At 37.5% G+C, this 20,356-nt stretch overlaps 1 protein-coding gene across 4 annotated transcripts in view; it reads right to left on the bottom strand.

Annotated features, from left to right (window-relative positions):
• Window positions 1-20,356, bottom strand: part of CTNNA2 (catenin alpha 2) — a 460,539-nt gene that overhangs the window by 47,869 nt on the left and 392,314 nt on the right. For all 4 annotated transcript variants that reach the window (XM_014258992.2, XM_014258987.2, XM_088056519.1 and 1 more), the window contains 3 exons: window positions 13,809-13,901; window positions 13,379-13,535; window positions 10,265-10,465 (listed from right to left, as the gene is read on the bottom strand). In XM_014258992.2, coding sequence (XP_014114467.1) covers window positions 10,265-10,465; window positions 13,379-13,535; window positions 13,809-13,901 — 451 coding nt within the window. The remainder of the gene's footprint in view (window positions 1-10,264; window positions 10,466-13,378; window positions 13,536-13,808; window positions 13,902-20,356) is intronic.

Below are 20,356 nucleotides of genomic sequence, written 5' to 3'. Positions count from 1 at the left end.
ATACTCCTGAACATGAGACATTCATTCCTGACCACATTTATTAACTCCACTGGGGGTGGAAGCTTCTTCAATCAGTTCAGATTTTGCAGACCTGGCTATAATTTAGTCCCTAATTTACATTACTACACGTGAACATCATCTGCTGTTTCAAAATGGCAACAGATATTAAACTGCTTTAGGAATTGCTTGCTTGCCAATCATATTTTTACTTCAGGACTTACTTTTGATTGGACAAGGAAGAAAAAAACACCTTTAATACAGGACTATTATTGCTTCTCTAAGCATATATTGTCATTTATTGCAGTGAAGTTTCTGAAAATTGAAAATTGAGTTAAGAAATGTATTATTCTCCAGTTAAGGTTACTGAGCTCCATGAAAAAAAAACCCTCCGGTCTTCTTCTATATCATTTATCACATAAAGAAGGATATTCCTATGCCAAAGGTGAAAGAACCACAGGTAAAATTCAGGCAAAGCCATGCATTTGAATCTGGAGCTAAAACTTGTAAATGCATCAGACAGAGAATGATTAATTTATTATGCACAGAGAAATTGGCTACAAGTTTTAGATTCAGAAGCAAATCAATACTTCTGGGGAAAAATTAAACATTGGTTTCTTAGTTTGAGCTGTGGCCTTGAAAACAGCCACACATATGCTTAGACTGAAAAATGTGGTCCATTAACATCTCTCAGCCTAACTACATGAATTAATTAGGCACCTGCATAAATGTTGACAGAATCAGGTCCCAAGTTAATAGCAACACTTCTAATTCACTGACTTTGTCATTCTAACAAAATAAAGACATTATAAAGCCTTTCTGTGGATGAGTTTCCAATGGCACCGAAAGCAAGACCAATGCCAACAAAATCTAGGTTGAACAGCTTCTGGAGAAAAGCTGGGAATCAGCAAAGTTGAAATTACTTCCATTTTATCAATTGATTGATTCTTTTAAATTATACTTCTTTTTTTTTTTTGCTGATGCATGATAGAAATCCAGCATATGACCATGTATGAACTCATGCCTTGATCAAACTTGTATTTTTTTTTTAAAACACTCTGTTCCACAAAGAAAATATTTTCTCTAAAGTTCTTCTTGTTTTTCTCCCACCCACCTGTATCTCCTACATATAAAAATTTACAATTAATTATCTATTTCCTAAAAATATATTCCCTGTTGACTTCTTCTCCTGTGGCAATCAGTTTGTACTGCAATTTTGGTGCTTAGAAACATCACTGCAAATTTTGTTTAGTGATATGGGAACAATAAGATCCCTGACAGACAGAGAAATAAATGGTAGGTTACATAATAAAATTATTGAGATAAAAATTTAAAAAATGTTTGGGCGTTCTCGTTCGAAGCATTAGAACAAAAAGTTTCATTAGTATGCAAGATTAAATGAATGCTTTGCTGATTTATTGCACTTTTATGGCCTTATTATTTAGGAACTTAAATTCCTCAGAATCTTAAGTAGATGTGAATGTTCAGAAATGTAGAAAGGGATAATTAAGACGCAAAAAATGCAATAAAGGTCAAGGACCCTCCAGGTGCATGGGCTTCTAATTCTTAGTAGCATCAATGGGAGTCAGGAAATTTGGTCTGGTTTTGTCCCACTTCATACAAGTGTAACTTTTAAATCTCTTTCCTTATACCAGGCAGAGAACAGTGGATGCTTCAGTGAGACAATCACACCTACCCTACTTTAAAGACTCAAGTTCAGCTGGATAAAATTCTGATTTTCCTCTGCCCACTAAACACAGAGGGAGGTGTTTGGCTTGGACCAGATGCCTGCTTTAGACAACCAAGTTCAGGCATAAATCAAACAAATCAACCCCATTTGTGCACCAAATCCTGGCACACTTTGGCTCTCAATCGGGCTGAGCACACGTGGCTCCTTTCCATCCCAATCTCACTGGAACTGAAGGGTTCCCAGGGCTCTCATCTTTGGGGCATTTTTCTGCCCAGAAGACAATTTTTGAAAGGCACCAGCAGTGCTATTTCCTAGAGCTTCATTTTGAAAAGACAAGCACCTACTTGACTCTGTTTAGAATCCAGGGATTTGGATCCAAGGGAAGCACCCTTCTCAAAGACCAGGGGGTGTTCCCTGGAGCCTTTCCTCAGACAAATCAGATATTTGGGCTGCAGAGAAGTGACTGCTCTCCTGTACCCACCACACCCAGCTGTGCCCTCTGGCCAGCCCTCACAGCTCTGCAGTCCTTCAAGAATTTGTACCTTTCCTTATGAAAACTGATTTTCCCTATGGCACGTTGATAGGGGCACATCATTTAAGGTGTCAATAGCCTTATCTACATGGCCCTTAAATGGTTACAAAAATCTGGTCAGTTGTGGGTAAGATTATTCAAGAATGACACAGTCTGAAGGTTTGGACTTTTACACTGCTAAAATTTTCAGGATCCCTGAAAATGCCTGTGATTCTCCTAAACATCATGGTTGTTTGTGTCATGTAAAGTAAGAAAATTATCTATAATTTATATATATATTTATATATATATATAAAATATATATCTCACAGGCAGGATTGTAAACTTAAGGTTATCAGAGGAGAGGAAAAAAAATAAAAAAACCCCATGAATGATCCATTACATTACAAAAAAATAAAAAAAAAGATAAAGCTCTCTTAAGAAAAAAAACTCTTTATCCAGATTTGAAAGGTTTTAGTATGAAACATTCACAATGTTACAGTTTAAAAATTTCAGGGCTCTGGATTAAATTTCTTCTGTTGGTTTTTGTGTTTGTGTGGCTTGTTTTTGTTCTGGGTTTTTTTTTTAAATACATTAATTTACTTAACTGAAGAAAGAATGCAGTCTACTGGGAAGTTCAAGTATTTAAAACAGGTATTTGAAAGATCATTCCTAAGGGATATCTGACATCATCTGTCAAAGACAGCGCAGTTTTTTAGTTTCATTTGAAGGATAAATAAGGAATGAAATATGATACCTTATTTAGCTCAAAGTGTTTGTGAAAGCCTGTCTCTAGAACTGTACATTCCTTATCAGAAGATTCTAAATACTTCACAGGATGTTTTTAAGTCCTGGTCTCACACCATATAATTTACATTTCAGTCATGACTATTATATTGCTAATTGAAAAGAAAAAGCTTTTAAGTCTACTGAAATATTACATAACGTATCATAGAATCACAGAATCATTAGGGTTGGAAAAGTTCCCTCAGATCATGGAGTCCAACCCTTCACCCAGCACTGCCAAAGCCACCACTGACCATGTCCCCAAGTGCCACATCCACACAGCTTCTAAATCCCTCCTGGGATGGGAAATCCACCACTGCCCTGGGCAGCTCTGCCAGGGCTGAACACTCTTTGGGCAAAGAAAACCTTCCCAAAAATCCAACCTAAACCTCCCCTGGCCCAGCCTGAGCTGTTCCCTCTCCTCCTGTCCCTGTTCCCTGGGAGCAGAGCCCGACCCCCCCGGCTGTCCCCTCCTGTCAGGGAGTTGTGAAGAGCCAGAAGGGCCCCCTGAGCCTCCTTTTCTCCAGGTTGAACTCCTTTCCAGCTCCCTCAGAAGCTCCTGCGGCTCCAGACCCTTCCCCAGCTCCGTTTTGGGTATCAGACCCTGTGTGTCTCATACTGGTGGCTTGGGAAACAAGAAAAGCAAAATTAGGGCACAGTGCTACAACACAGGAAGGATGAAACATCACTGTCCAATCCCCTCATTAAATGGTTAAAAGTCAGCTGTAAAATAATGAATATCCACAGCTTATAGCAGTTTGCAGTGAACACAAGACTTTCAGGAAGAATCAGCCTTCACTGCCAAATACTGATTTAGCCATGGCCCACAAAAACAATGTTCTCAGGCTTCCTTGAATTTATGGCCAATCCTGACCCTTTGACTCCCTTGTGTTAAGTCTTCTGGCACTTCCCAGAAGGCTCCAACTTTATCTGTGGGTTTATGCAACCAAGCAGATTGATGTGGGAATGAGAGAAATGGAATTGCTAATGTGCAGCCCATGAGGTGAGATGGCCATTGCAGAAATTAATGGCATGTCTGGAGCTATGTCACCAAGTGTTGGGAGACAGGGACACACACACTAGGGGGAAAAACACACCTTCAAACCTTGTCCTGCCTGAACTGCCATTGACAGAAAGATAAATGTCAGGGCAGAAGTCAGGTGAGTGCTGTTTGCCTCCTGGCCAGCACAGGAGGCCACTGACTATGGACAGGTCCATCCCAAAGTGGACAGAGGAGGATAACAAATCTCAGCTGCAGGGACATTTGTGTCTCACCAGTTTCAGCTGTCTCACTCTACCTGTGCAAGACTACACACAGCCAGCACCCCCAAAATATTATTCCTGCCAAACAGAACACTCTTAGGTTAATATTTCAAATGAAAGCAAATTCTTCAGAAAGCAGGCTGATGCTGTTGAACACCAAGTAGGTTATGTAAAAAGCAAACCACCCTTCCTGGCTTAGATTTAAGTTTGTGTATATCAATATGTAGGTGTGTGTAGGCGAGGGGATGCAAGGAATACCAGGGCTTTTATTTTAAAACATTATTGTACAATTCACACTTGTATTCACAAAACATTCTGCTGGAGCTGGTGGATGGATACTCACTCCATTTCTCTGCCTATATTTTCTAGATCTGGGAAATTTCTTTCTAATTCCACCACCACCCTCCTTATTTTAAAGAACAGCTTTTAAGAGCACAAAATGTTTTTGAGAACACATTTGAACTGTGATTAAATAATACCGGTTTATGAAAATGGTATTTCTATTATATTAACCCACTATTCATTATACAAGGTGTCTGGCACATCCAAAATAGATAACCTTGGTATTTTTTAAACTCTCACTGAGTTAATTCACATCTAAATCTTGATTTTTCTTTGATTACGTAATCCTTTTCCACTTCTGGAAGATCTTTAGGTTGTGGAGAACAAAGTGGAAATATCTACTTGGGGAATTCAGTGAATATCCTCCTGTAAGCACAGCCTAACATCTTCAGCACCGATGTGAGGCTGTTGAGCATGGAAAAAGTATGATTTCTCAGCTGCCCATTACACTGCCACAGTTTTTCTGAGATGATGAATTAGCTCAAAACCTCAATGTCAATGCAGATTTAATCAATATAGATTCAATAGTTCCATTTACATAGAGAAATTAAATAAAAATATCTTTTAGTCTTGTCTTTCTCTCCCCAGCAGCCCAAACAGCATTTTCCTTTGGGCAGATTTTGGTGCTGCCTATTCACCTGTTAATGAATGCCTCGTGCACCAACCACGGGGCTGACCCTGGAACTCACAAAAATTCCCTTTCTGCTTGCTGAGAAATGATCACTTGTGCTTTGCTTGTGCCTTGTCACCAGCTCTTAATCCATCAAAGGCCCTAATACTCACCCCATGGTTACCCCTTTGTCAAACAGCTGTGTGTGCAGTGCGTTAGGAAGAGCCTTTGAAAATCTAGACCAATTACATTATATTCTCCTTTAGCATTGTATTTCTTTTTTAAACTCTAAAAGTGGAGAGAAAAAGAGCTAGCATTTCAGCTTTGAGCTACAGTGGTGATTTATTCATCTCTTATGTCTCATTTAATTGCTTTATAATGCATTTTATATGATTTCTTAGTGTATTTCTCTGTATATTCATCAGAATTTCTCTGGTTAAAAATTCTTTGGATCAAACCAAGCAGTAGTGGAATACAATCTTGGGTGTTCTCTGGTCCTTTTGTAAACTACCTTTTCTTTAATAATGCATTACATTTTTTTTTTCTTGTTGTTGACACCTTGACCTTTGGATTTCAGTTTAGTAAAACTTTAGAGAAAATGCTACAGTACTTTGCCGAATAAAAGTCATAATTTGATCAAAACTCCTGGAAAAATGATCTCATGTTCTCAGGATGATGGTACTCATAAGTTTTATTGTAACTACCTGAACTCCCATAAAACATGAATTTAACATCATTTATTTTTTAAATAGGTTCCATTTTGCATCTTTTAGCTCTCCCTCAGATTCAATATGGGCTATTTTTTTGATTACAGCTATGCTTAAATTCATCTTCTTGCTTCTACATTTTGTTTGCCTTCATATCACTGCTGAAAAATCCATCTTTCCCACATTTTAGTATTAGCTTTGATAACATCATTGAGCTGCCTTTTCTTAGTGATAAATATCTTTCAAGTTTGCCCTACTCACACTGATATAATTCTCACAGGCTTATTGCTGAATTGCCAGTAGTGCTGATTTTCAACTTCAGTCCATTCTGATAAAGACAAAATAAAAAAAATAAAAAAAAAGTGTGTCAAAACAGAAGTAAGAGTGACCTACTTAAAACCAGGGAGTTACAAAGTTACTGGGATATTTTTAAAACATGCTAAAAGCTGAAACTCCAGTTTCTGGTGTGAATCAGATTTCAAATTTCCAACGTCCTTCACAGGAGTACCCCAAGTGGTACTTGCTGTTCCAGGATGGTTTTCAGACAGCCCAGTGCAAACTGGAGCAAAAAAAAAAAAAATAAAATAAAAAATGGTTGGGAAGTTTTCACAGCCTTTCCCAGGCAGTTCTGGCCCTACTCCTTCTGCTCTTACCCCTTTCATTTCCCGTTCACTTCCTTTCATCACAACCCTGCAAAGTCTACTCCAGTTTTCCCAGCTTAAATCTAACCCTCTTGACCTTTAAACACTGTCAAGGTTTTTTTTTTCCTTCCTGAACGTCAAAAATCTTGGAAAATAGGATCTGGCCTCTTTGCCTGTTCCTTGATTTCTTTCTAGGGATGATTTTTTTTTTTATCTGTTTAGAAGCACAGGCTTCTTGCCTTCAGTTTTTACAGTTTTTGAAGTAACTGCTGAGTGCAATTCAGTCTCCCCTTCGGTGAATGGGAAAACCTCAGCTGGCCTTGGTCACTCTGGGTGATGAGCAGGAGGACAGAACTCAATATTTAAACATCAATTCTGCTCTGTTTCCTCTTACTTCCTTCCCTTTCCTTTTGCCTTTATCCTTGCTTTTAACCTTTTCTTTCTTCTCTTTGCCTTTCCACCCTTCTCTCCTTTTTTTCCCCTCCATGGACATCTCGTAACAGGATGATTTCACAGCTTTCTACAAATCCGAATGCCAATATAACATTGTAACATTTAACAGAGGCACCCTAAAAAAAAAAACCTCAACCAACCAAAAAAAAAACCACAAAGAAGCAACCAAAAACCACCTCAAAACCAACCAATCAACTAAGAAAATTGAACATGAAGCTCTGATTTACTCCTGCACGTGTAACATCCACTAAAATCTATGAGTTTGGTGTTCCCAGTGAGCCCCATCGACTCTGTGGTTTTATAGGTTTCATCTTGGATTTATAAGAAATTCAGCAAGCCAGAGCTAAGTTTTTGTTATGGTTTTTAAAGGAAAATGGAAGCACTGTATTTTAAAAGGCCATTAGCCAGTCTGTCACTCCCTAAAACTGCTGCCAGAGATAAGAATCCAGCCTCTACCCAGTACTTGGCTTTAATGGCAGTTTGTTAGACAAGCACAGGCTACAAAGCACTGAAACACTAAAAATCCCATCCCATATATTCCAGTGGCTGTAAATTGAAACAACAAACAAATAAAACTTGGAGGTGAGACTGGTTATTAAAGCAATGTTTGCAGCTTCCACTTCTCCAAAACTATCAACATCATTTTCATGAGAGATTAACTTTCTCTCCACTAAAAAAAAAAATAAAAATTAGCAAGATGCTTTCCTTTCCAAAGCACTGTATCCATATTTCTCCACTGTGGTCCAACGCAACCAATACTCACAGAACACAGTGAAATCTCTGGAAAAAGAGGCTTAAAAGAGGATTTCCTTTTCTGAGTTGACAATTAAAAGCAAATAATAAATATAATAGAAAGATAATCTGCTTACTTCTTCTCCATCATCATTTAACTTAATTTTTCCCAGCTTCCAAAGGCATTTCATTTAAAATTAAATTAAGGTCAGTTAAAAAAAAAAAATAAAGAAAAAAGGAAGCAGTAAAGATGAAAACAGTGAGATGTTCATGATTGTGCTTCTCACAGACATTTTGATGTGCACATCTGTGGGTGGAACCTTAATCCCAACCAACCACTGCCATCATTTCTGAGTGTTTGACGAAATCTGGGCAGAAACCCGAGGTGAGGAACTGAAAGATATTGAAATAAATGTATGGATTCATAGGCAGCCGGATCATGGAGTCACTGAGGCTGGAAAATACCTCCCAGACATCACATCCCACCACTCCCCCAGCAGCCCTGTGCTCAGTGGTGTCCCCAGCTGCCACATCCACAGGGTTTCTGAACACTTTCATGCATGGTGATTCCAAAATGGCACAGGGGGGTCGAAATTCCATTTTCACCACTTCATTCTTAGGTGATGGAATGAGTCAGTTAATTCTATTTTTTTTAAATCATAATCAGGGCCTTTGTAAATGGCCTGAAAAGCTGCAGATAGAAATTGTGCTCTAATATTAATGATCCACATTCACAACTGTCAGAAATTGTTTAAGCTTCATCAGCTTCATTGAATTTGGGCCCATTCTGTCCCTGAAGTACTGCTACACAATTTGTACATGATATAAAGTTCTTAATATTGTAAACATAATCTCTTTTTTTTCTTTTTTTAATACTCACGAGTTTATTTACACTTTCTAAAATAAAAAAATAAGTAAAAATTTTGACTTGGAAGAACAGAGACTTGTTCTAACTATTCAATCCCAACATTAACACATTGATGTTGTCAAGATGCCCTCAGTCCAGAGCTTATAGCACTTAGTTGTAATTCAAATTATATCAAGAAGTGAATTAAATATGGAATATAATTATTTGCTGTACATGTTATTAATCTATATAATGGCACTTTATACCTGCCCATTGAACAATTTTTAATAAAAAAAAAAACTTATAGAATGTTGGGTCACAAATGTTAGCTCCATAAAAAGCTTAAACATACATTTTGTTTTAATAAAGAAATGTTAATGGTAGGAGGAATTCTTCATAGCCCTTCCTCGACCAAAAGACAACTTTAAGAGAAGAGTACAACAAAATATTTTACCACATAAAACTGAACAGATTATTTTCCTTCTGTGAATTCATAAAACCAGTTCATAAACTTTTAAAAAGAAGCTAAATTTATAGTACTTATTCCACTGATCTCCTGTTGGTTAGTAAAAATAGGCTGACATTAAGCTGGGGGCCACAATACAACAAGTAATAGTTAATAATCCCTGAATCAGTTTTCTTTTTTAGCTTATTTTGTTGATTTCTGCTCTCTGAAAGGAGAAGTTCTAGGCTGAAGAGCTAGAACAGTTTTTGCTTTTCCATCTCACAGGGCAATTCCTGGGCTTTCGGTCCAAAAGTTACATTTGATGTGTCCTGAACTGGTGCAATTTTCATTTGTTCCTTCTAAAATAATCTTGGTGGTTTTAAACCTCAGATGAACAAGTGCAATCAGGCAGGGGAGGATCAGCTCAGACACTTCCAGACACCCACAGCTCGTGCATCTCTAACCTACAGGGCACCTGATCACTGCGTGGAGACCCAGTCTGTGAAGTTCATGAAATTTGGAGCATGATTCACCCAAAACCACCCAAACCCACTGCTTTCAGATGAGAGCACTTGGCACCACTGCCTGCAGTGAATTATTGAGAGCACTGATATAAAGGGTTTTAAAATGACCAGCACAGACCTAATCACCTACACTGAGATGAATCCAATCCCTGCTCTGGCAAGGCAAAAACAAAAAGCAAAGAATATTTCTTCCCAGTCTATCAATCTAGCAGGCTTTTCTACTTCTATATAATCTACATATTTTATACAACCTATCAGACTTTTACATTTTTTCAATCAGGTGGTGCATTTTCAGTTGCTTACATGTATTTTTCAATGAAAAGTTGCTTTGTTTAGCAACACTTCAGTCATCAACAAGTGCATTCACCTGCACAGACCAGAGTAACATTTCCAGTGATTTTCTGGAGATGCATAATACATAATCAATCATCTCAGAAGAAAAGGTTGTTTATTATTTATTCAAATCATAGAAATTTGATGTAGTGGCCTAGTCTTGATGCATTACTGAATCTCTTTTCTTATCTGGCTCCTGTCAGTATGACTTCAGCAACAGCACTGAGTAGAGAATAAAAAACACACTCACTGCCATGAATTTATTTGTTGGTATCTTAGTTTCAGGAAGAGATTTCCCTCTGAGTTACAGATCTCAAAAAAATCCACCCAAAGTTTTAAATTACTAAATAAGAGTATTTCAGAAATTCTTTCAGCAAACTCACCAGTTTCAGAGAGCAGTTTGGTGGCTTCCAGCACCTTCTCAGTGTAAACCCCAGTCTCGTAGTTTTCCATCTCTGCGTTGATGATGTGGATGACTCTGGCTGCACGGCCCCGGATGGCGCCCGCGGTTCTGTCCAGCGTGTCCACATCCCCCTCTTGCAGGGCAATCACACACTTGTTCACATCTTCCAGGATGTGGTTTTCTGGAATTCAGGGGAAAAATACAGCTCGTTCAATTTCACTCTTCCTCGTGGCAAAGCTTGATTTGGGCTAATGTCAGTATGCTAAAAAATTGATATCTACCTTTATTCAGGCTGCAAAACAAAAGCCCTTCTCTGATATTGTCACATGACAGTAAAAATCTGTGTGATATTTATCTTTAGTAGGGGTTGGGCTACATCATCCTACCTCTGCTACTGTGCATCCCAACCTGTAATTCCTTGAAAATCAGTCACATTAATTTCAAACATCGCACTGAATCTTCTCATAATGAAATTGCAATTAAAATGAATGTAAAAAGGAAAACAGTCAAATATTTTGTAGATTCTCTAATAAACAGTTGGGCAATTTTCTGAGGGTGAATTTACACTCTCACATAAATTTTTATTATATTTAGCTCATTTTTGCTTAAGTAAGTCAGAGAAGAAAATAAATCACATTGAAAAGACAACAGCAAATGGCCTTTGTAGACAGCACAAAACCTGGGCATGAGAAGTTCATTTCCACACCAGAGAATAAGCTGGGAATTTCTAACACATACTATAATTATATGTGACTTGGCATAATCTGAAGCAGGAGATGACAACAGTGACTCTGCTCGGAGGAGGTGATATCAAGCACCTTCACTGGGTTCTTGGGAGACGCATTGTTATTTTTCTGTCTCTGAATCAGGCTATCTACTCTCACATGCTGCAGTATCTGAATTTATGTAGTATTCTCACATACAAATGATGTGAAATCATGAAGAAGACTCTGACTAGGTCAGGCATTATTTCTTTGCAGTCAGTAGAATCAAACATAATTTTAGTATGACCAGAACCAAATTTCATATTTGACCAAACTCAGTCTGAGAAACTCAGTGACACTAAACAGCAACTTGATTTTCTGATAGAGACACCTCTAAACCAAAAATGAAATGCTGTTCTTTGTAGTATAGTAAACCAGAATTAATTAGTTCACCTTTTTTGTTAATTATCCTTTGCCACTAAAAAGAATGACTCACTAATCTTCATAGTTAAAAATTCCAAGGTTGGATCATTTGAGGGTTTCAGAAATGTTTTACATGATGTCAAATTTTATACTGCAACAACTTTGGATGGAAACTGAAAGTCCCCTGAGCTGTGAATGAGTAACTTGCAAGGCAAAATTCTTTGTTTAAAACACTCCCTACTCAGAATGAAAAAGCTGTGCTTTGTTAAAATTTTTCTCCACTGTTTCCATTTCACCATCACCAATCTGCTTTTACCATGGCACAAAAAAAAATTTGCCCAAGAAGAAGTGATATATGAATTTGGACAGTGCATTTGGAATATGAAGTAACTTTGTAAAAGTATGGTCAGCTTTCTACTGGTAGCCACCATATTATTAAACACACCATCAAATGTGACAGTCAATATGAAGAGGAGGAGGTGTCATTTCAGGAGGTACATTTAACCAGATAGTGGCATTTTGAATGCTTCACTGGTTTAACAACCAAAAATAAAAATATTCTCTGTAAGCTGAGGCTTCCAAGCTTTACAGCAAGAGCATCAGGCTTTCTGTTTCCTCATGTTTAACAGAGATGTCTGTGCAAAGAATTAGGAAAAAGGAATCTAAACTTTTCAGAAATAAAGCTGCCTTGGAAAGTTTGGATCTAAGTCAAAACTCTGAAGGAATTAAGGCTTAAGAAATGAAAAACCCCATCATCCATTCAAATTACTTCTGATTTATTGATACATATGGATACAAGCCCTTGGAGCAAGCAAAGTCCTCAAACAAAAAAGAAAATGGCCATTTCAGACAGATTTCCAACTCTGGCACATGGGTCTGCAGTTTACAGCCTGGTCATACCTTTCTCTTAGAATTGTTCTGCCAGGAAGTGTTTGAAAGCTTCAAATCTCAAATAAAAAACAATGTGCTCCCAAATTCTGAAGTATCCTTCTATTCAGAGAGCTCATTTTTATTTTTTCTTGCCATGGCTTGCAGGAAACACTTGCAGGGCTGTTGAACAGAGGAGTGTAATAGACTAAAGCAAACCACTTCCCTGTTGAGGGTAGCAGGATACAGCCAAACAAAATAAAACAGTAAAAAAGAAAATTAAGGATTTTTTTTTTAAAGGATAAATATTTTTTCTTTCAATATTTTTTTTCTTCCTCATAAAATTCTTCTGGAAAATTCAGGAAATATCAAGGAAAATATAGAACAAAGTATAACATTTTGGCCAGACTGTCTCATGAGGTCTGGCTCTTCTGAGACATTTGAGTAAGCAAAGCCCTCTTGGCATGCTCTGTGTCCTTCCAACAATGAAATTCACCCTTCTGAGAGCAATAGGAAAATGAGTTTTCTGCAGAATTAACCCAAGCCATGCATGATTTTGCAACGACAGCATCCACTGGGTATGATCAAATTATAACAATACACTCTGCCATGAGCTGTAGCACTTTACCAGGAGGATGGAGAAAAGACTGTGACCCAGGGTCAGTGTTCTTCTCTTCTCCATCCCTTCTTTACCCTCTCAACCCAAACCAACCTGTCATTCTGTAAAGTTCACCCTTCCTCCTCTTGTCCACAAGTGCACAAGATTCCAACAATATCTACAAATCCTCTCAGCCTGTAAAGGGTCTGGAACACATTTTTAGAAGGTGACCAAAATCCTACTTTGTGCCTGAGTTGAAACAAAGCTTCTCTAGGAATAGAAGCACAAATAAGTCCTATTTTCTGGGAGGTGAAGAGCCAAACATTGCTACCAGGGATGAATTAACACAGTGTGCTTGGCCCTACCGAGTACAGAAAATCAACATTCCAACACAGACACACTAATGGATTAATGATGCGATGGTAATTACAGTTTTTACCCACTCTGACCCAGTACTTTAATTTAGGAGTATATTTTTAGAAAAGTCTCTTGACCTCAGTACCTGAAACAGAGAGGAAATCATCCACTGAAGTGATGTCGTCGACAGCCTCAGTGAGAACTCGCACCTGTTTCTCCCACTGGTCCTTAAACACGTCCATGTTGTCCTGGGCTACTTTGCTCTGGGGTCTGGCAGCCAAAGTGAGTGCAGCATTAATTACCTGTTAGACAAACCCATTTGTTAGAGGAGGAGTGGCAATTTTTATTTTTTTTAATTTATTTTTTTTAAGGGAAAGAGCAAATAGATTATGGACCGTGTTAAAAATACAGCATTACAACCCATTTGATAAGAAGGGTCTCAAGATATGGATGCATTTTTCACAGTTTGTGGAAATCAGGCAACAATCTCATGACAAAGACAAGGCTGTGCTCTTCTTCTAGTGCTTTTAAGTTCTAAAAGACTCCTCAAGTGTTTTTTAGCAGGAATCACTCACCTGTGGGCACAGACTATCAATCTGTGTGGCTGCCATACGGACTAACTTCACACCTTCTTCATTATTGGAGATTGAACAGGCCAGATTTGCAACCTGCAATGAAATAATGAAATCATCAGGATGAGAATCAAGTTTTAGGCAAGTGAGCCATTTTATACCCTTCTCTGTTATTAAGGTTTGACTGAAATGAAAGAATTTTTTACGAGAGGAATAATACATCTTCTGTGCTGGTGAACAGAAACCCATGTAGATTATTTCCTTACTAGCAAACTGAACTACCCATCTTCTTTAGATTTTTCTCAGAATCTTCCTTCACTGTCAAGTGTTTCACATCCTCCTCTATATCTTGAAAATTATCTGCTGAGAAGTCATATAGGGAATGCAGAACATCCAGACATTTATCTGTACATTTCCTTTTCTCAATTTCTTTTTCCTCTTATGAACTATATTAATTTTTAATGTAGGTAATCAGGCTCATCCATACGCTCTGAACTTTGCAAAAGGAAGGATTTTTCACGTTCTAACACATAGAATCATACTTTTCAACCCATAATCAAAACTGATACCTTCCCTGATACTGGCCAGTTACATATCTCTCAAATATCTTCATTGTTTCCAATGGTTTTGAGCATGTTAAAATTATTTTACTTTTCAGGTGGACTTCTTTATTTCTATGCGTTTCTCTGCCCTGCAGTAAAATACCCATTTGTAACAGTAAAGTAACTTAGAGATGTGAAATGACTCTTTTGAAACCCTGTTCTGTAATATAGGTCTGAAGATTTTGTTCAAAGATCTTTAAATCCACACTTACTTGCCCTGGCACAGCTTTGGGAAGTCTGAACCTCTAAGACTGAAGGCTATTTGGATAAGATAAAGACTTGGAGAGACATCTGAATGAGATCTAGAAATCAGACCACGCATCCAGACACAGCAGAGCTGAATTTCTGTGGCTTGGATTCAAGTGGAGGAGCATGTTCTCCCAGCTCAGACAGCTCTTCCAAAATACCCATTCCCAAAAGCTTTGTGCCAACTCCATGAACCTGCCCTTGGTTTTCCAAACAGCAATTCATGTCCCAGTGCACACTGTGATATTTAAACCACTAAGGTACATTTTGGGATAGGGAAATACAGGATATTTTTTAATCATCCAAAATTATGACTCTTTATTCTAATCTTCATTAAAACAAACTTATAAAATTTTAAATATGCTTCCTTGATGTTATTCACTGTGCCTGAAGGCACAGCTATCAGTTGGAAATGATTAATGAATTAGTTCAAATGCCCCCATATTTCCAATTTTCCTCCAGTCTCCCCTTGTGGTATTAATCTGTTCTCATCTGCAGCGCACATCCCTACCTTAGCCCTGATCCATCTGTTCTGCATAGAACCTATTTCACTTCCAGTTCTGTGTAGCATGGTTTGCATAAATCAGAGTGCCAAAGCCCAGGCAAGAAAAGAACCCAAGGCTTCAAAGAGTCTTGCAGGCATTTCCTCGTCAAGATTTTATCATAATGCTGTGATTTTTATTTTCATTTCATGATGAGACAAATGAGTTGCTCTGTTTGTTAACAGCCTTACAGCTCTGATGTCAAAACCATTCTCCTGAGCTGACATCTTCCAATTAATTTACCATTTTCTGTAGTCCCTTCTTTGCACACATCAAACAAAACTCTTTCATCTTCACCAGAAACAACAGCTAAGCAGGATAATACTTAGAATTCATTAATATGAGTGGAAATTACAAACTTTAAAAACTAGTAAATGATATTAAGTTTAGCAAGAGCCACCTTCCTGTATTGGAACTAAGTGGCTTTTCAGATTGCCCCTACATTTTGTGATTAACATGATGAGAATTTGTCCCAAGGCTTCAGATGTAACATTTACTTTTTTGCAGATAGAAATACGTGACTGAAGGTGGCTGGGTGGCCTGAAATGACCATCAAACTGTAAAGCAGGTCTTTGAGTTCATCCAAAAGGGAACAATGCAGATATAATCAACAAAAATAAAACTTATTTCTTCTCTCTCTCTGTTAATTACTTTTTAAATAGAATTCAATGAGATATTATTTGGATGTTGCAAAGTGCCCTGTTTTTCCAAGAAAGATACAGACACAACCAGAGAAATATTTTTTCCCCGTTTTTTGTAAAATAGTGTCCAATACATTGTTTTGGGTGTTACTATCAACACAAGAGTACAAATGTAATTATTGCTGCATTAAATGCATATCAAAGAGCATCACAGTTACCTGTTTAAAAGAAATAACAATACTGATAGTAAAAGATTCTAAAATCTTAGAAAATTTGGAGACTTAGAAAGAAAGTTAGGTTTGGAAAGCCCTGGGAAAAGTAGGCTCTGGGAAATGTTAGGCCTTGTGCTTGCTAAAGATCAGGTGAAACTGCACCTGTGTAATCAGTATATGATAAATTGTTAGATGTGATTAGATATAATAATAGTTTAAAGAACATGAGGAACAATGTTAGGGGGTTGAGGTGGGATCATGAGAAATCCATGCTTGGGTAAAAACAATGCATAGAATAGAACAATGTAAGTTTAATAATTAATATGTAAGTTGTATAATGATAGAGTATAAAAACATGTTCAACTCAAAACCAAAATGGGTCAGATTTGGGTCTGTGTACCCCTGACACCCAGAGCTCTTCAATAAAGCACCTTCATATAATCATTCTGTGATTATGTGTGTTCTTGAACGCTAACAATACCTATCAGGTAAAACCCCAAGTTTAATAGTTTCTGTGGTATATTTCAAGCCTTGCATAACCACAGCCCTGTTTCATCAGCAGTCAGGCAGCAATGCTCTTCCACAATCCAGCAGGGAGTGTGCCAGCCTGCACCACGACACCATCTGATTGTGTCAAACAAACACAGAGAGAAGCAAACTCCACAACAGCAGATGCAATCTGGATAAAATCGAATTCAGCACTACAAACCTATGACTTTACCCAAAACTTAATTTTTAAAAGATGGCAAGAAATAGTCTTTACTTGCTCAAGCCTCTGTTTCAGTGCATAAGCCGTGAAACAATGCAAGTTTAGGTGCACTCAATAACCAGATACCTCGCTTTTTAATTATTTTGATTGACTTTGTTATCAAATACACAGTCATGTCAACATCAGTTAATATTCTTGGCACAGCAAGGTCCACATGCATGCTCTTACTTGATAGAAACCACAAGGTAATTCCCCCTGCTTTAGCTGATTATAAATTCAGCAACTTCAGGTATTTTTCCTACCTAAAACTCTGAATAAAAAAAATTAAGACACAATTGCACCCCACTTAGCTGAGACATTTGGATTAGGTGTCAAACTGATCCCTTTGGACAATGGATAAAAAAAGGGAGGCCTTTCCAGGGTGTTTCAGGTGCCTGCTTGACTCATCCTCTAGATGTGTTTAGTTTATTATTTAATCTTCGATTACAGCTGCCCCTGGTGATTGCTGAAAAAGGTATTAGTGAAATAAAAGATGTTTTACTGGTGCACTATAAGTTGTTTTGCACAAGTATATTTAACAGAACGTGTTTTGTGAAGAACACAGACACTTTGGAGGGTGGGAATTTCCTTAAAGTGCCACTCCTGGGCTGGATGGAGCAGAGAGCTTGGAAAGGAAAATAAAAAAGGCTGTGTGTTAGTGCAGCTGCCAATTTACCAAAACTTTGATTTGAAGCCTTTATCTTTGCACTTCGAAAGCTCTGTGTCCACCAAAGCATTGAAGGGGAAGTTTTCTGAGAGGCTATGGAAACAACCAGGTAGTTAATTAATTTTTCTTTTTTTTTTTTTTTTTACTGTTTACTAAGTTCCTTGAGCACACTGAACTCTCTGATTGCCTAAGCAGAATTTCAGATTGTATTGAGATCAATGTGAACTGTCCAAAGAGCATTTATATCAAGGAACACATTTTAAATACCAAAATCAATGAACTGTGAATCATTCTCAAAAACAGGTGGATAACTTAGCATCAGTGAAGCTGCTGTGTAGATGAACATTATTGTCCAGGATTTCAGCTCTGCTAAGCTGCTCTTATGCCATCAAAGCAATTGCTGAACACCTTAAACCTGTCCTGCAAGAGCGTGGGGACGCAGTGAGCAAGAAGACAAACATCCAGCTCCAGTGATGCTGCATTTTTCAGTAATCACCAAATCCACTGAACCAATCCTAGAACTGGGGATGTGACAAAGCAGGAGCCAACTCCTCTGTATTAATTTCTGTCAGTGGCACTGATAGCCCAAGATGCATTTCTACACCTTGCTAGTATCTGTCTTTAATCACACAAGGAATTCCATTAGTTGCAATTATTTAAATTACATACAGGACCAGTTCCTATAAAATTTATCTCTCTGTATTTTTAATTTTTTAGGGTTTTTTTTGTACTCCAGCCTCAGTTTCCTGCTGGATAGCAGATTGGAGTGGGGAATGACTTTGTTTCTAATGCAAATTTTTGTTATCCTGTGGTGACCTTAGGACACAAAAACTTTATTTCTGCCACAAAATTGCACTCCAAACTACAAAAGTAATCAAAAATCTTCCATATCAAATTACTTCATTTTTACACTGATTAAAATCAGGTGTAGTTACCTTTCATTGTGGTTTTAAATGAGACCATTTCCATTTTTGACTCGAGCCCTTTGTCTTTTTAAAGATAACTATGACTATCAAGATGCATTGTGCTCTTCTGACTACTAAAATAAACTGTGTTCTGGTTCAAAATTAAATTCAAAGATTTAATGTGGCCATTTTGAATTCAACCTTGGTGAAAAGGTCCAAAAGAAAAACCTATTGCTAAGAGCAAAAATGTAAAAAAAGGGAGCAGTATAAGCTACAGAAAAAGAGCAATAGCAACAAAAAAGCTGCACAATATCCTATTTTTTAACATTTTCCTTTTATTCTTCTTTTCTCACCATAAATTGCTTAGCAGAAATGATACTGAAAAGGCTCTGCTCAGCTTCCCCAACCATTTAACCATTCAAAGGTAGAGAATAAAATCCATTTCTATCTTAGTTTCTTAGTTTTCCATATTTTTTTGTGAATATGTGATTTCTTCTTAAATAGTTTTATTCATGTTTTTTTCTATTTATATAATTTATGTTTTCATTGTAATTAACTGGTGGAAGTAATAGGAGGAAAAAAAATTGCAAGAAATTATTCTTTATTTAGGAAAATGCAGAGTAATTTACACAAACCCAAGACAGTGGTAAACTTAGATGTTTACATCCCACTTTTGAGAAGCTGAAACTTTTTGAGTGACTCAACTTGAGTTGAAGGTGGTTTAAGTCAGAGACTTCTGCAGCACTCACAGGGGACTAAAGCCAAGCAAATAATCAATTGTCATGTTCAGCTGATGAGACATAACTTGCTGAGCTGTGATATCTCAACTATTTCTAATTATTTATCCATTCACTTAGTAATTTATCCAGATATTGTTTCAATCTCTGAATCCTTCAAAGTACTGACATATATTAATGTTGGTACTGCTGTAGGCAGCCCAGTGATATTCATGGAGCCACAAATAAGAGATTTTTTTTCTACAGGAGAGCACAGTTGAAGCCAAGTTACCCAAGATCTTCAACTTATTTATCCTTGCTGTACTCACTCAAGCATTCTATTATGAGCAAAACTCTATTTATCACTAGACAGGATGTTTTTGCACATACACAAACAAGTGCCAAAAAAATTCCAAATGTCACTGAGAGTACACATTGCAGCAGATTCCTGCTCCTCGTCATGCACTGCAGTGCCAGCTTGTACTGCCATGAAAATATTAGACTGTGGCCTCTCCCTCACAGCCTGTTCCATATGGCATGTGGGGAACCTCATACTGGATAATATGGCCAATTTCCCCTCATTTATATTATAGCAGTCACTTCTCTAAATAAGAGATGGATTTTTAAGTTCACCTGTACATATATTTCACATCTATTAAGTAATCTAACTGCATGCAAAGCAGTAAAAAAAAAAGGCATTTCTTTTATAAATTAATAACGAACTGATTTACTGAGTTTGATGTTTGCTTTGAAAATTTCTAGCACCAAACCCTGAACATATTTAACATGAACTGCTCAGATATTTACAATATGTGTCTAAGGAGATTGGTACCAGCAGGATTTAGAAAGCTGCAGAGCACTTCAAGCACAACAGCTGAATGTTTTATTTCATGTCTTATATGCTGCCCACTGAACCTATGAAAACCTCTTTTCACTCTCAAAAGGTCAACAGCATTTTCTCTCATACTTAATACAGGAATGAGGCTTTTCCACTCACTCCATCTCCCTTCAGACTTGCTCTGTATCAGATTTAGTTGGAAGAGCTTTAAAAGATTTCTGCTTTTGGTAATGTTCCAAGTACCTCAGACTTCAATAAATTCAGCAGGTCTTCGTCTGAGATTTATGAAGGAAACCTAAGAGTGTTGGAAGCCTCATGTGTACAGAAAGCTCAACTCTAAATGAAAAGATGCTAATTTTAGACTATTTCAATGAAGTGTTTTTAAATCATTCTGAATCTCCTTCATTTCCCAGGACCATTCTGGCGCATGCCAC

The sequence above is a fragment of the Pseudopodoces humilis genome, chromosome 6 (genome assembly GCF_049639895.1).
Source record: "Pseudopodoces humilis isolate 2021_Gansu_Grassland_sample_001 chromosome 6, ASM4963989v1, whole genome shotgun sequence".
Lineage (NCBI taxonomy): Eukaryota > Metazoa > Chordata > Aves > Passeriformes > Paridae > Pseudopodoces > Pseudopodoces humilis.
The sequence above is the reverse complement of the archived record's forward strand: the minus strand, read 5'-3'. Positions and strand labels throughout refer to the sequence as shown.